Source organism: Castanea sativa, chromosome 10 (genome assembly GCF_040712315.1).
Source record: "Castanea sativa cultivar Marrone di Chiusa Pesio chromosome 10, ASM4071231v1".
Taxonomy (NCBI): Eukaryota; Viridiplantae; Streptophyta; class Magnoliopsida; order Fagales; family Fagaceae; genus Castanea; species Castanea sativa.
The window spans coordinates 18,300,646-18,312,681 of NC_134022.1; the positions used below are offsets into that span (position 1 = coordinate 18,300,646).

General features: G+C 41.7%; 2 protein-coding genes across 2 annotated transcripts; both read right to left on the reverse strand.

The window, feature by feature from the left end:
- Positions 1-644: 644 nt before the first annotated feature.
- LOC142612154 (uncharacterized) lies at positions 645-1,052 on the reverse strand. Its single transcript, XM_075784273.1, has one exon. The coding sequence runs from the start codon at positions 1,050-1,052 to the stop codon at positions 645-647; it is 408 nt and encodes a 135-aa protein (XP_075640388.1).
- An 872-nt stretch (positions 1,053-1,924) lies between these two features.
- Positions 1,925-2,470, reverse strand: LOC142612155 (uncharacterized). Its single transcript, XM_075784275.1, has one exon. The coding sequence runs from the start codon at positions 2,468-2,470 to the stop codon at positions 1,925-1,927; it is 546 nt and encodes a 181-aa protein (XP_075640390.1).
- Between the last annotated feature and the right edge of the window lie 9,566 nt (positions 2,471-12,036).

The window sequence follows — 12,036 nt, forward strand, 5'->3', positions numbered from 1 at the left end:
AATTTCATCACCAACTACAAACTACATTTTGAGTTTACAAGGAACTTGTGATTCACATCTTCTGTGACTAAATCATATAAATCACATACAATGCATCTCATGGACTATATGATAATGTCCCAATATTCATGTTACCATTATTTTTAGATAATAATAAAGAAACTTTATTAAACACAATATTAAATCATATATAATGTCATAAATAATAACATACATAGCATCATACAATATGATTTAAGGGCACTAATCCTAACAGGGTTTTCAATCGAGTAGGCTCTCTCACACTCCTTTTCCTCTCCTTTTGCGTAGACCGCCCTTTCGAGTGTTCAATCTACCTTTTGTATTTTCTCATGCTCTCTTTCTTTTGGCTTTCCTTTTGCGTAGACCGCCCTTTCGGGTTTTCAATCTACCCTTTTTACATATTTTTTTTGTTTTTGTTCTTTTTTTTTTTTGACATAAAAATGTAGAAATAAGGTGCACTAAGAGGCTCCTTCATGCAAAGTATCATATGACAGCGTCAGAATTGATAGGCATATTGAAGTCATGCCCGTCCATGTCGGCTAGAATCAAGGCTCCTTTGGAAAAGGCCTTCTTTACCACATATAGACCCTCGTAAGTTAAGGCAAACTTTCCTCTGTGATCACCTAGATGCGCTTCTTCAAGACTAGATCACCTTCTTCGAAGAACCTAGGTCTAACTTTCTTGTTGAATGCTCGCTCGACGCAGCATTGGTACAACTGTCCATGGCACATTGCGGTCATGCACTTTTCATCTATCATGTTTAGTTGTTCATATCGGGAACGGGCCCATTCAGCTTCTGACAGCTTTGCTTGAGATAAAATCCTGAGAGATGGGATCTCTACCTCTACGAGGAGGATGGCCTCTTTGCCGTATACTAATGAATACGGGGTCACACCCGTGGAAGTACGTATAGAAGTGCGATATGCATACAAGGCAAATGGCAAGTACTCGTGCCAATCTTTATATGTGTCTGTAATCTTCACCAAGATTTTCTTTATGTTCTTGTTAGCGGTTTCCACTGCGCCATTCATCTGAGGGAGATAGGGCACCAAATTTCTATGCTCGATCTTGAACTATTGGCAGAGTTGCTAGATCATTTTCCCATTTAGGTTCGCCCCATTATCTGTAATGGGCTTTCCCGGCACGCTGTAGCAGTAAATAATGTTATGTTTCAGGAACCGGGCTACCACTACTTGAGTGACGCTTTTGTATAAAGCAGCTTCCACCCACTTTGTAAAATAATCAATGGCCACTAAGATGTACTCATGACCATTTAAAGTTTTTGGAATCATGGGTTCGATGACATCCATACCCCAGGCTAAGAAGGGCCATGGTGCTACTAAAGAGTGCAAAGGTTGAGGAGAAGCATTCTTCCTGTCTTGATAGGCTTGGCAATGGTGGCATGTCATCACATGTTTAATGCAATCACTTTCCATGGTGAGCCAATAGTATCTGGCTCTCATAGTCTTGTGGACCAACAGGGGTCCACTAGCATGAGCTCCCAGTAAGCCTTCATGCATCTCTTCCATCAAATGATTAGCCTTAGAGGCATCTACACATCGAAGCAGGTAGAATCGTGGTTCCTTTTGTACAAGAGTTCTCCACTGAAGAAAAATTGGCAGGTCATGCGCCGGATAAACTTCTTTTCACAATCCGTTGCACCGGACAGGTATTCATTGTTCTTGATATAAGCCTTGATATCATGGTACCGTGGCTTTCCGTTGGCTTTGACTTCGACACTCATGCATTCTTCGATGTTCATGCAATAGGCTAGAACACCACGAACTTTTACGCGCAATTGCTGCATATCATATCCTTCTAATAACTTGAACATGCTAGCCAAGGTAGTCAAGGCGTCTGCAAACTAGTTGTGTGCTCGAGGCAAATAGGCAAATGTGATGTCTCAGAATTTCGGAATCAAACGGTTGACACATTTCTGATACGATATTAACTTGGTGTCTTGGGCTTGCCATTTTCCTTCGATTTGGGAGATGATTAACAAGGAATCTCCAAAGATGCTCAAGTCATAAGCGCCAAACTCTAGGGCCACTTGCAGGCCGACTATGCACACTTCATATTCTAAGACGTTGTTGGTGCAATCAAAATTCAGTTTAACTGAAACAGGGATTTGTTGGCCCTTGGGGAAAACTAAGACTGCTTCCACTCCATTTCCAGTAGAATTGGTCGCTCCATCAAAATAAAGCTTCCAATGCCACAGTTCTACATTGTTTGATTCTGGCTCTAGTGCCATGACATCCTTATCAAGGAAGAAGGATTCTGAAAGTTTTGGATCATTTAGCGACTGGTCCACAAGGTAGTCGGCAATGGCCTGGCCCTTGATGGCCTTGCTCGTCACAAACACAATGTCGAATTCGGAGAGCAACATTTGACAATGGGAGATCTTTCTTGTAAGAGCTAACTTTTCAAAAATGTACTTAATGGGATCCATATGGGAAATGAGCTGCGTAATGTAGTAGAGCATGTACTACCGCAATTTGTGTGAGGCCCACACTAAGGCGCAACACGTCTTCTCAATGGCGATGTAGTTAATCTCACAACTAGTGAACTTCTTGCTAAAATAGTAAATCGCATTTTCTTTCTGATCAGGCTCAGTTAACTGGCCTAACATGCAACCCATAGAGGTTTCTTGTACCGCTAAGTAAAGGATCAACAAATATCTCGGTGTCGGGGGAACCAGAACAAGAGGGTTCAACAAATACTACTTGATCTTGTTAAAGGCCGCTTCGCACTTATCTGTCCATTCTATCTTTGTGTCCTTCTTCAAGAGCTTGAATAGTGGATCACATATGGCGGTCAACTGCGCTATGAAACGAGCTATGTAATTGACTTTGCCTAAGAAGCTGCAAATCTATTTCTCGGTTTGCGGTGTCGGCATGTCCCGGATAGCTTGGACTTTTGCTGGGTCCATTTCAATTCCTCTTTGGCTGATTATAAAGCCGAGCAATTTCCCTGAACTAGCTCCGAAGAAGCACTTGTTAGGGTTTAGTCTCAATCTATACTTGATAAGGCGCTTGAACAACTTTCTCAAATCTATCAAATGATCCTTGGAAGTGCAGGATTTAGCAATCATATCTACGTAGAATTCAATCTCTTTATGCATCATATCATGGAACAAGGTTACCATAGCTCGTTGGTAAGTAGGACCAGCGTTCTTTAAGCCGAACAGCATGACATCATATGCTTAGTTTCCCCAATGAGTGGTGAATGTTGTCTTAGCTTTGTCTTCCTCAGCCATCTTGATCTGATTATAACCCGAGAATCCATCCATAAAGGAGAAGAACATGTTGGTAGTGGTATTATCGATTAGTGTATCAATATATGGCAATGGCAAATTGTCCTTGGGGCTAGCCCAGTTCAAAACTCTATAATCAACGCATATGCGTACTTTCTCGTCTTTCTTAGGCACGGGAACAATGTTGGCGACCCAATCTGAGTAGGCTATCGCGGTAAGGAAACCGGCTTTCAACTGATTTTCTACTTCCTCCTTGATCTTTAAAATGATCTCAGATTTCATCCTTCTAAGGGCTTGCTGCACTAGAGGGCATTCTAGCTTAATTGTAATTTTGTGCACGACAATCTCAGTATCCAACCCTGGCATATCTTGGTAGGACCAAGCAAATATCACTCTGAACTCTTTGAGTAGCGCTATGAGCTCAGGCTTCATGTCTTTAGGAAAGTTCACCCCAATTTTGATGGGTTTTTCATTCTTGCCTTCGTCTTCAAGGTTAATCACTTCAGTTACTTCTATGTTGGGCTTGGACCCTTCATTTTCTCCATTCAGAGCTTGCAAAATATCACGAGGTAAATTCGAAAACTCCTCTAATCCTTCAACATCATGATCCAACTCTATTGTCTGATTCACATCATCAATATCCTCATTATGGTAACAGGACGATGTACCTGCTTGGGAATTAGAATAAATCCTATAGAACGGAACATATACAAGGAAACATAAGACAATTTGCACACATATTCATAGGAAAGCAAATAAAGAGATAAATGCAAGAATTTCCCGAATAATGCGCTAGATAATTTCATTAATGGATTATAGATAAGGGGAGAACAAAGTTCATGCTTGATAATGATAAAAGGGAAATTTTTTTTTTTTTGGGGAAATAAACTGGGAAAATGCTAACAATGAATGCAGAAGATAGGAAATAAACATGCAAAACAAACTAGATATGCTATTCCAACTCTTTCGGGCAATTGGAGGACCTAACGACACGATGATGGAACATTCCTTACTCAGCCGATACAACCACAAAGCAAGCTCAATGGTCCAATAGCCTACTATCTTGCCTGACACACAGGGCCTAATAGTAGAAGTCAGATCATCCCTGGGGGATATGATGGCATTCATTGAGAATTCTTCAATACACAAGCGGATGAGACAAGCTAGATTCGATTCCTCCTTGTATGATTCCTGTGCCATTTCTGATTTGATGACCTCAGCCAAGGCCGAAAAAGTGACCCTGATATGGGGAATGGACATTCCATGGCCGGTGCACTTCCTTTTCTTTCCTCTGGAAAGTTCTTCATCAGAGGAGTCGTAGCCTAGACCGAATCCTCCTTTGTTTTCTGGGAGTTCAATCAAAGAAGCATTCCCATGTCCTACGGCACTGAGGCCTTAGCCTAACTGAAAGCCAAATTTGAGCATCTCCTTGGCAGCCATTAAAGTAGCAGAGGGCCAAGCTGACTCGAGTTCTGAAGCTTTGGAAATCATGGAGACTAGCTCGAAACTATGGAAAGTTGCCTCTGAAAAGGCATTAGCACCAATGTAAGGGATAGAAGTCTCCTTGAAGATGGTTAGGGGCTCTTCAGCCATAATAGTGATCAAAATTGATCCTCCCTAGGAGCATATTATATGGGGAATCCACTTTGATGACTTGGAAGTTAACCATAAAAGGCCTAGGGTCATTTCCAATTGCCAATTCAATCTCACCTTGCACTTCTTGAAGAGTGCCATCAAAGGCTCTAATGATCATGGTGGTAGGGCAAATAAGAGAAGTATCCATATTCAGCCACTCTATTGCAAACATTGGGCACACATTCAAGGCTGATCCATTGTTAATTAATACTCTGGAGACGATCATGTCTTCACAGTTCACCATAATATGCATGGGCAAAGTATCCTTTCTACCCTGTGGTGGTAGTTCATCATCTGTAAAGGAAATCTGGTTGGTGGCTAACACCATTGAGACCATACCCTCAAAGGAAGATTCTATGACACCTGTAGGAACACATGTTTCTTTCAAGACTTTCAAGAGAGCCTCACGATTGACATCAGAGGATAGCAATAGTGCTAAGATAGAAATCTAAGCTAGTGACCTGTTTAGTTGCTGAATCACACTGTATTCTGAGTTTCTGTTAATTTTCAAGAATTCCTCGGCTTCTTCAGTTGTAACCCTATTCTTGACAGGCTCGGTTGTACTCTTGCCAATCTCTTTCCTTCTCTTTTCTAGCTCCTCGGGTGTATAGCAACAGCCATTCCTAATAAGCCCAGATAGACCTGAAGAGATATTGGAGCAGACCTCCTCTTTTCCAGTTCGAGTGGAGATCATGGACACATCATATTTTCATAGGACACGATGGCTATCTTCATAAGGGAATGGCTTCGGCATGCGAATCATAACGTCCTCCTAAGTTTGCAAATTGGTGCTATGGAGAACATTTTCAAATTAATGACCACTAGACTTGGCAGAATGGCTTCGAGGGCCTTTGAACCGGATACCCCAGAGATTCCAAAGGTAGGCCTCGGCAGAATAAGAGGATTGAAACCTCGGATAGTGGCAAAAATAGCGGTTCCCTCCTGAACTGATGATAAAGTTGGCCCTACAATCAATGGCAATGCAAGAACCAAAGGAATGAACCCCTCAATGGTCGGCGAGGTTTGCCCTTTTCTTGAATATGATGACTCCGGATCCGTAGGTGATTCTATGATCTCCTCAATGACTACTAAAGAGGGAGGTACTGAAGTAACCTTACCGAGGCATTCCTGTAGATATTCGTCCCAATCTTTCCTTGATCTAACAGATACAACATTGCAGCTAATTCTTGATTGGGTAGCTAGAGGACACAGGTTGGCTGCCATGCAATCATCTCATAATTTCCTTTTCAATCCAAATAATACCACAATCAGCTAGACTCTGAACCTGTGCTTGGAGCACTCTACAATCAAACAAGGCATGCCTATATCCACTGTCACAAAATGAGCAGATTCTCCAATCAAATCCTGGGGTTCCCATACCCTTAAGATCAAGGTGGCTCTCTTAGACCAAGGCTAGGAGCATAGCCTTCCATGGGAATGATGGTGAGGAGAAATATGGGACCCTTTCCTCCACTATGATGATGGCATTTACATTCCCTTCCTGATAGGGAGGCAAAGGGTTGGTGATGATGTTCGGAGCGGCTGCATTATCGAACTGTATCAACTTGTTATCAATAAAATCCTGGATACAGTCTCTCAACTGGTAGCATTCTTCCAGAGTATGCCCCTCAACCCCAAAATGGTGTTCACACTTCTTAGACGGATCAAAGCCAGGTAATGGAGGGCCTTCTCTAGGCCTGGCAAATATCAGGGTCACTAGCTTTCTTTCCAGCAGGTAAGCGTAGAGATCTGTCATGGGTATGGGTAACAGAGTGTACTTTCGATTTTCCCTCTTGGGGGGACGAGGTGGGCCTGGACTCCTTCTCTAATTAAAGGCTCAGTTAGGTGCTTGAGTAGACTGAGTTTGTTGCTAATAAGGTTTAGCAACTGGGGTTGCATGAGCAACAGTAATACCCCTAGGCCTTTCTGATGCATTGTCAACCATGTGCACATCAGCTTCCTTAGTCTTGCGGCTGGTCATTTTCTTGACTTGTTATTCAACCATGGAACTCAAGGATTCGGGATCCACGATCTTCTTGCTCCTAATACCCTCATCAATATGCTCCCCAATAGGGATGAGGCTAGCAAAATTAGTGACTTGGGTTCTGAACATCTTCTCATAGTAAGGAGGCTTGAGGTTGTCAATGAACCATTTGATCATCTCATTTTCCATCATGGGGGTTGCACTTGTGCGGCTAGCTGATGCGAACCTCAATCGACACGCTTTGAGACCCAACAAAAATATTGGAATATTTACCCTGGAAAGCTAAAATTCAGATTTATGATGAAAACCCTGACCCAACGTTTATAATTGAAACGCGAACCAAAGGTATAAGTTGACCTTGACCCAATGATTATAAAGAATCACGAACCAAAGGTATAAAGTTTGAACGCCACAAGGAAGAATCCTTGATAAGTTCACAGTTCTTGAAGAACCAAAAGAGAGCAAAGCCTCACCTTTTCTGATTTTTATTCAATAATATTCTGAAAAACGTTTACAAACTTCAGAGCTTATTTAAGGGCTCCATAAAACTTGACAGACAAGAAAATATATTTTAAAATAACTCCTAATTGATACCTTACCATACCAGGAATCAAATTTGACCTAAAAAGTATTAAATGCACCTAAAAACAAGGAAAATACCTAAAAAACGTACTAAATAATAAAACCCTAAATAAAAGTTGATTTGGTATGAAATTAGCAGATCCAAAATAGGAAAAAATCTGCCTTAACTAATATAGAGCTGGAAAGTCAATTAGCCATTAATTCACGCCATAAATCACTCCCAATTAAGCCAGATCAGCCCTAAATAGCTTGAATTAAATTTATTACGCTTTCATCTTCCTTTGGGCATAACTTAGAATGTCCTGCGTTAGAATCAACCCAAATCTCTTGAATCAGCCCATTAAGTGCTTCTTTGATCTTCTTGGATCTTCTTGGATCTTGCTCTTGTAATAGGCCCAACTGGAACATGCAATGGATCCTTGAATGCTTGTTGATTCTCATCACTAGCTCTCGCCACCTCTAGGCATATTCTCGGAAAGATTCCCCACTCTTCTTCTCTATTCTCATAAGGATCGTGCGATCGAGAGCTATCTCGGTGTTAAATCGGTAGTATTCTAGGAAAGATTTGGTCATTTCCCTCCAGCTAGAGGCATTTTCCAATCTCACATACCATGTGGCCGTGGGGCTAGTCAAACTATCAAGGAAAATCTAGCAAAGCAAAGGGTGATTATCCCCATACGGAGTCATCTTCCTACAGAACATGCACAAGTGCGCGTAAGGATCTCTTGTACCATTATACTTAACAAACTCTGGTGCCTTGAACTTGGGAGGCATAATGACCTGAGGGAAGTTGGTCAGACTGTTTAGATCAACGCTTCCATGGGCACTAAAGCCCTCTATGATTCGAAGCTTTTCGGCCAGAGTTTCCATTTGGCTCTTGACTTGGCCAATCCTAGATTTAAGGTTCTTGTCCTTAGAAGAATCCATTTCTTAGTCATTGCCCTAGGGCGGTATATTGTGGCCCTGATCCTGTTCTGGTAGGGGCTGCATTTCATTCTCGGTTCGAGGACCTCCCTAACTATGACCAGAAGAGTTCTGTCCTCCTCCTACAACCAGTTGTTGCATCATACACATCATTTCTGCCATTTGCTTTTTCAGAAGAGAAATTTCCTGAGCGTCTTCCTCACGGGGAGAAGTACCACTAGTAGACATCTCTCTTGTGCGAGACCTAGTGACGATGGGATTACGACGTGGTGGTAGCTTAGACTATTTCTTTTTAGCAATCTTTTGATCCTAAGAAAGAATATGAGGTGAAAGAAATGGGGTGCATTTGACAATGTGGAAACAAAACACCAAAATCAAGTTAGTTTATGCCCTTGCTATTTAACATGCACCTACCATTTTCAGAAAAATTTGGGTTTTGCACCCTTGATCGGGTATTCATCATGGTGAGTTTCTACTATGATGCGAGATTAATGCATGAGACTGGTAAGTAAAAAACTTTCATGACATGTTAGACAATGCGGGACAGGCCTTGCTTTTGATTATATGGAAACAGAATGCTTGTACAAGGTTTGCTTTTACAATGTAAAGTGCAATGGCTCTAACAATGGGCCTTTTACAATACAAGTAAATGCGATTACAAGGAAAAACTTGGCTCTTGACGATGCAAACTTCTCGAGGAAGCTTTTGGACAGTACGGATCTCTTGGACGTTTGGATCTTCTGAGGGAGCCCTTGGATTCTTAACATCTAGGACGTTTTGGCAACTTAGACCTCTTGGCAATCTTTTTGGATTCTTCCTAGGGAAGCTCTTGGACTCTTGATGCTTTGGAATTCTTGATAGCTTTTCTACATCATTTACTCTTGAACGAAGTTTTGACTACTTGCCACAAATTTTATCTTTGCACAATTAGGTGACGGAACCATTTAGTGTATGTGTGAGTTCCCTTGTAGGGTTGTAAACCCTTAGGGATAGGGTATGATCTAGCATGTACAAGCAACGGGATTGCTTTCCCTAGGGGTTTAGTCATGGATGATGTGCAAGTAGGATAGGAAGAACCTGGAGTAGAGCACAATTTCTTTGGCGCAAGCAAAAAGGGTGCACCTGTTACAAAACACTTTCCCCTAACCTCTAGTCCTATAAGGGTATCCTTTCCTAGGCTTGGATGTTCATTCTTTGGGCTTTACCTAGTCCTTATAGGCTCTAGGATTAATCTAGTCCTCACAGGTTTAACATAACTAGGCCAACTGTATGCAAAGGCTTAACTGGTAGGTTGTTCCTATCCTAGGGGGACTCAATCTTCATACCCCTCCCTTTATGGAAGTTGTGGGGTAGGAAGGATCAAGGAGGCCTTTTCAGCTACTCCTGTCCACCCATGGACCTAGAAGTGCCTACAAAGTCAGCACCAAATCTAACTATGAGTAACACTGCCGATGTTTGTGTCTGGGCATCTGCAGATGGGGTGATGAAATCCCCAAAGAGATGTGACTATGCTAGCAGTGCAGAACCCGGGTGCGGCTTAAAAATGGCGTATATGTCATGCAATCCTTAATGAAGGGGAAAGACTTTTTCCAAACACAGCATATATATATATATATATATATATATATATATATATATATATATATATATATATATATATATATATATACACGAAAGTAGATAAAGGTGTATCAAAAATTAAATTTTGCAACCTTATGTTTGCATGTGAGGAAAGCAGTAAAGCCCCATGAAAATACCTCACAGCCTCCCCTTCGAAAAAGGATTTTTTGGGAAAAGATTTTTTTGCTCTTTTGAAAATAGTCTACTAGGATATAGTAAAAGCCTTTTTCAAAAGGAAAGCCCCGGAGGCCAATGCCAATTTCTGTGTTTTTGAAAGCCAATGTACAAAGATTATGGTTTTGTCAAAAGTTCTAAAGGCTAAACTCTCATCAATCCCCAGTGGAGTTGCCAGTTTGTCGACGCCCGGCCTCGATTGAAAAAAACCGTCGGGCCTTCGTTTGACCACCAGCCTTGGCAACGCTCTCACGCACGCGGGGCCCATTGGAGGCCTCTCTCGATAATGGTGTGGTTCGCGTGGAGCTTTGGGTGCTCTCTCTCTCGAGGGAGGAAGGTAAGTCTACCTTTGGAGGTGTGGCAGGAATCTTGGCCAAATTTCAGGTGATTACCAAAGGTAAGTGAAGTCACCACCAATCATTAGGTTTTTTTAAGGTGTGATAGGTCACCTGTTTCTAGTTGATTTTATTACCAATCCTAGGCTAAAAAAAATGACATTTTTCCTAATCTAATGTGGATGGCAAAAAATCTTGATTCTTGAGTCTAGAAGTTTGGTTACGTGTGGGGAAGATGTTTGACACCCCACAACGCTTGTCCAAGGACAGTCCTTTGTGTTGATAAAACCTTAATTTTCAGAGATTGGCAGTAAAAAAACATGATTTTTGCATTGGCTTTCGGGGCTTTGCATGCATGGGGGGCTTTGAGGTTTGGCTTTTGAATAGGTGTGGTCCCAATTTATGCTTTTCTAAGGCATTCGAGCAAAGTACCAGATTTCCATGGCGGAAATGAACTTACTTTCGCAGCGAAAATTAGGCATTACTTTGCCTTAGGTGACATGGACTGTGACAATCACAACGGAAGGGGCGAACAAGTATATATATATATACACACATACATCATGCACAATGCAAGCACACATAGTAGGAAAGTAAATGCCTACATCCCTAGAGAATGGCCCAAAATATAGGTATAGGAAAGTAAACAGGGGTCGTCATACTCTAGAGATGAGGACGAATGGTACATGGCATGATATACCTAATAAAACCCATCTAAAAGAGAAATGAGGGAGGAAGGAAGAGGGTTTAAAAAAGTACATAACCAAATGGGAGAGGCTAGACCCCTAAAGATACTAAACATAGCCGATTGGCTTATATCCACATGCTCGCATCCTCACCCTTTTTGCTTGTGCTTGGAGACCGTGCCCTAGCTCCATACGTCCTCACTCCATGTGTGTACATGCAAAGGCAAAGATAAGAAACCAGCAGACAAGTAATGGAAGGAAAAGATGCAAAGAGCATATGAAAGAAGCATAAAGCAGATAAGCATGATAGACATGGCAAGCAAAGAAATAAGAAAGCAAGCAAACAAGCGAGAAGGCAAACAAGCAAGAAAGCAAACAAAAGGTGGTTTTTATAAGGGACAAATGTAGGTTTGGATCGGATGTTCATAACTTCATTGTGTTGAAGTATGGACGACACACTAGCAAGCAAGATTTATGCATGAACATGTAAGCAAGTGTGTAAAGATGCATAGAAAGCCAATGGGTGGCACAAACAAGCATGGTAAGCATAGCATCGCATAGAGCAAAAAGGGAAGGGTATGTATGAAGCAACTTGGCATCCGGAGATGCTTCCCAAATGGTTGCATCCAAACAAGGCCTCATGGGCGTCGGATGTAACCAAACAAGATCAAACTCGCAGAGGGCATCAAGCATGGGAAAGCCTAAAACAAGAGAGGCTAGCACAAGCATAAAGCATAGAAGCAAGCAAGCATAGACATGCAAATAGGATGATCCAAACCCTTTGATATGGGCCTTGGTGTATGGACGATGACAAAGACCATA

Coding starts and splice junctions, on each gene's coding strand:
- LOC142612154 (XM_075784273.1), bottom strand. CDS start 1,052: ATGAATGGCGCAGTGGAAACCGCTAACAAGAACATAAAGAAAATCTTG.
- LOC142612155 (XM_075784275.1), bottom strand. CDS start 2,470: ATGGATCCCATTAAGTACATTTTTGAAAAGTTAGCTCTTACAAGAAAG.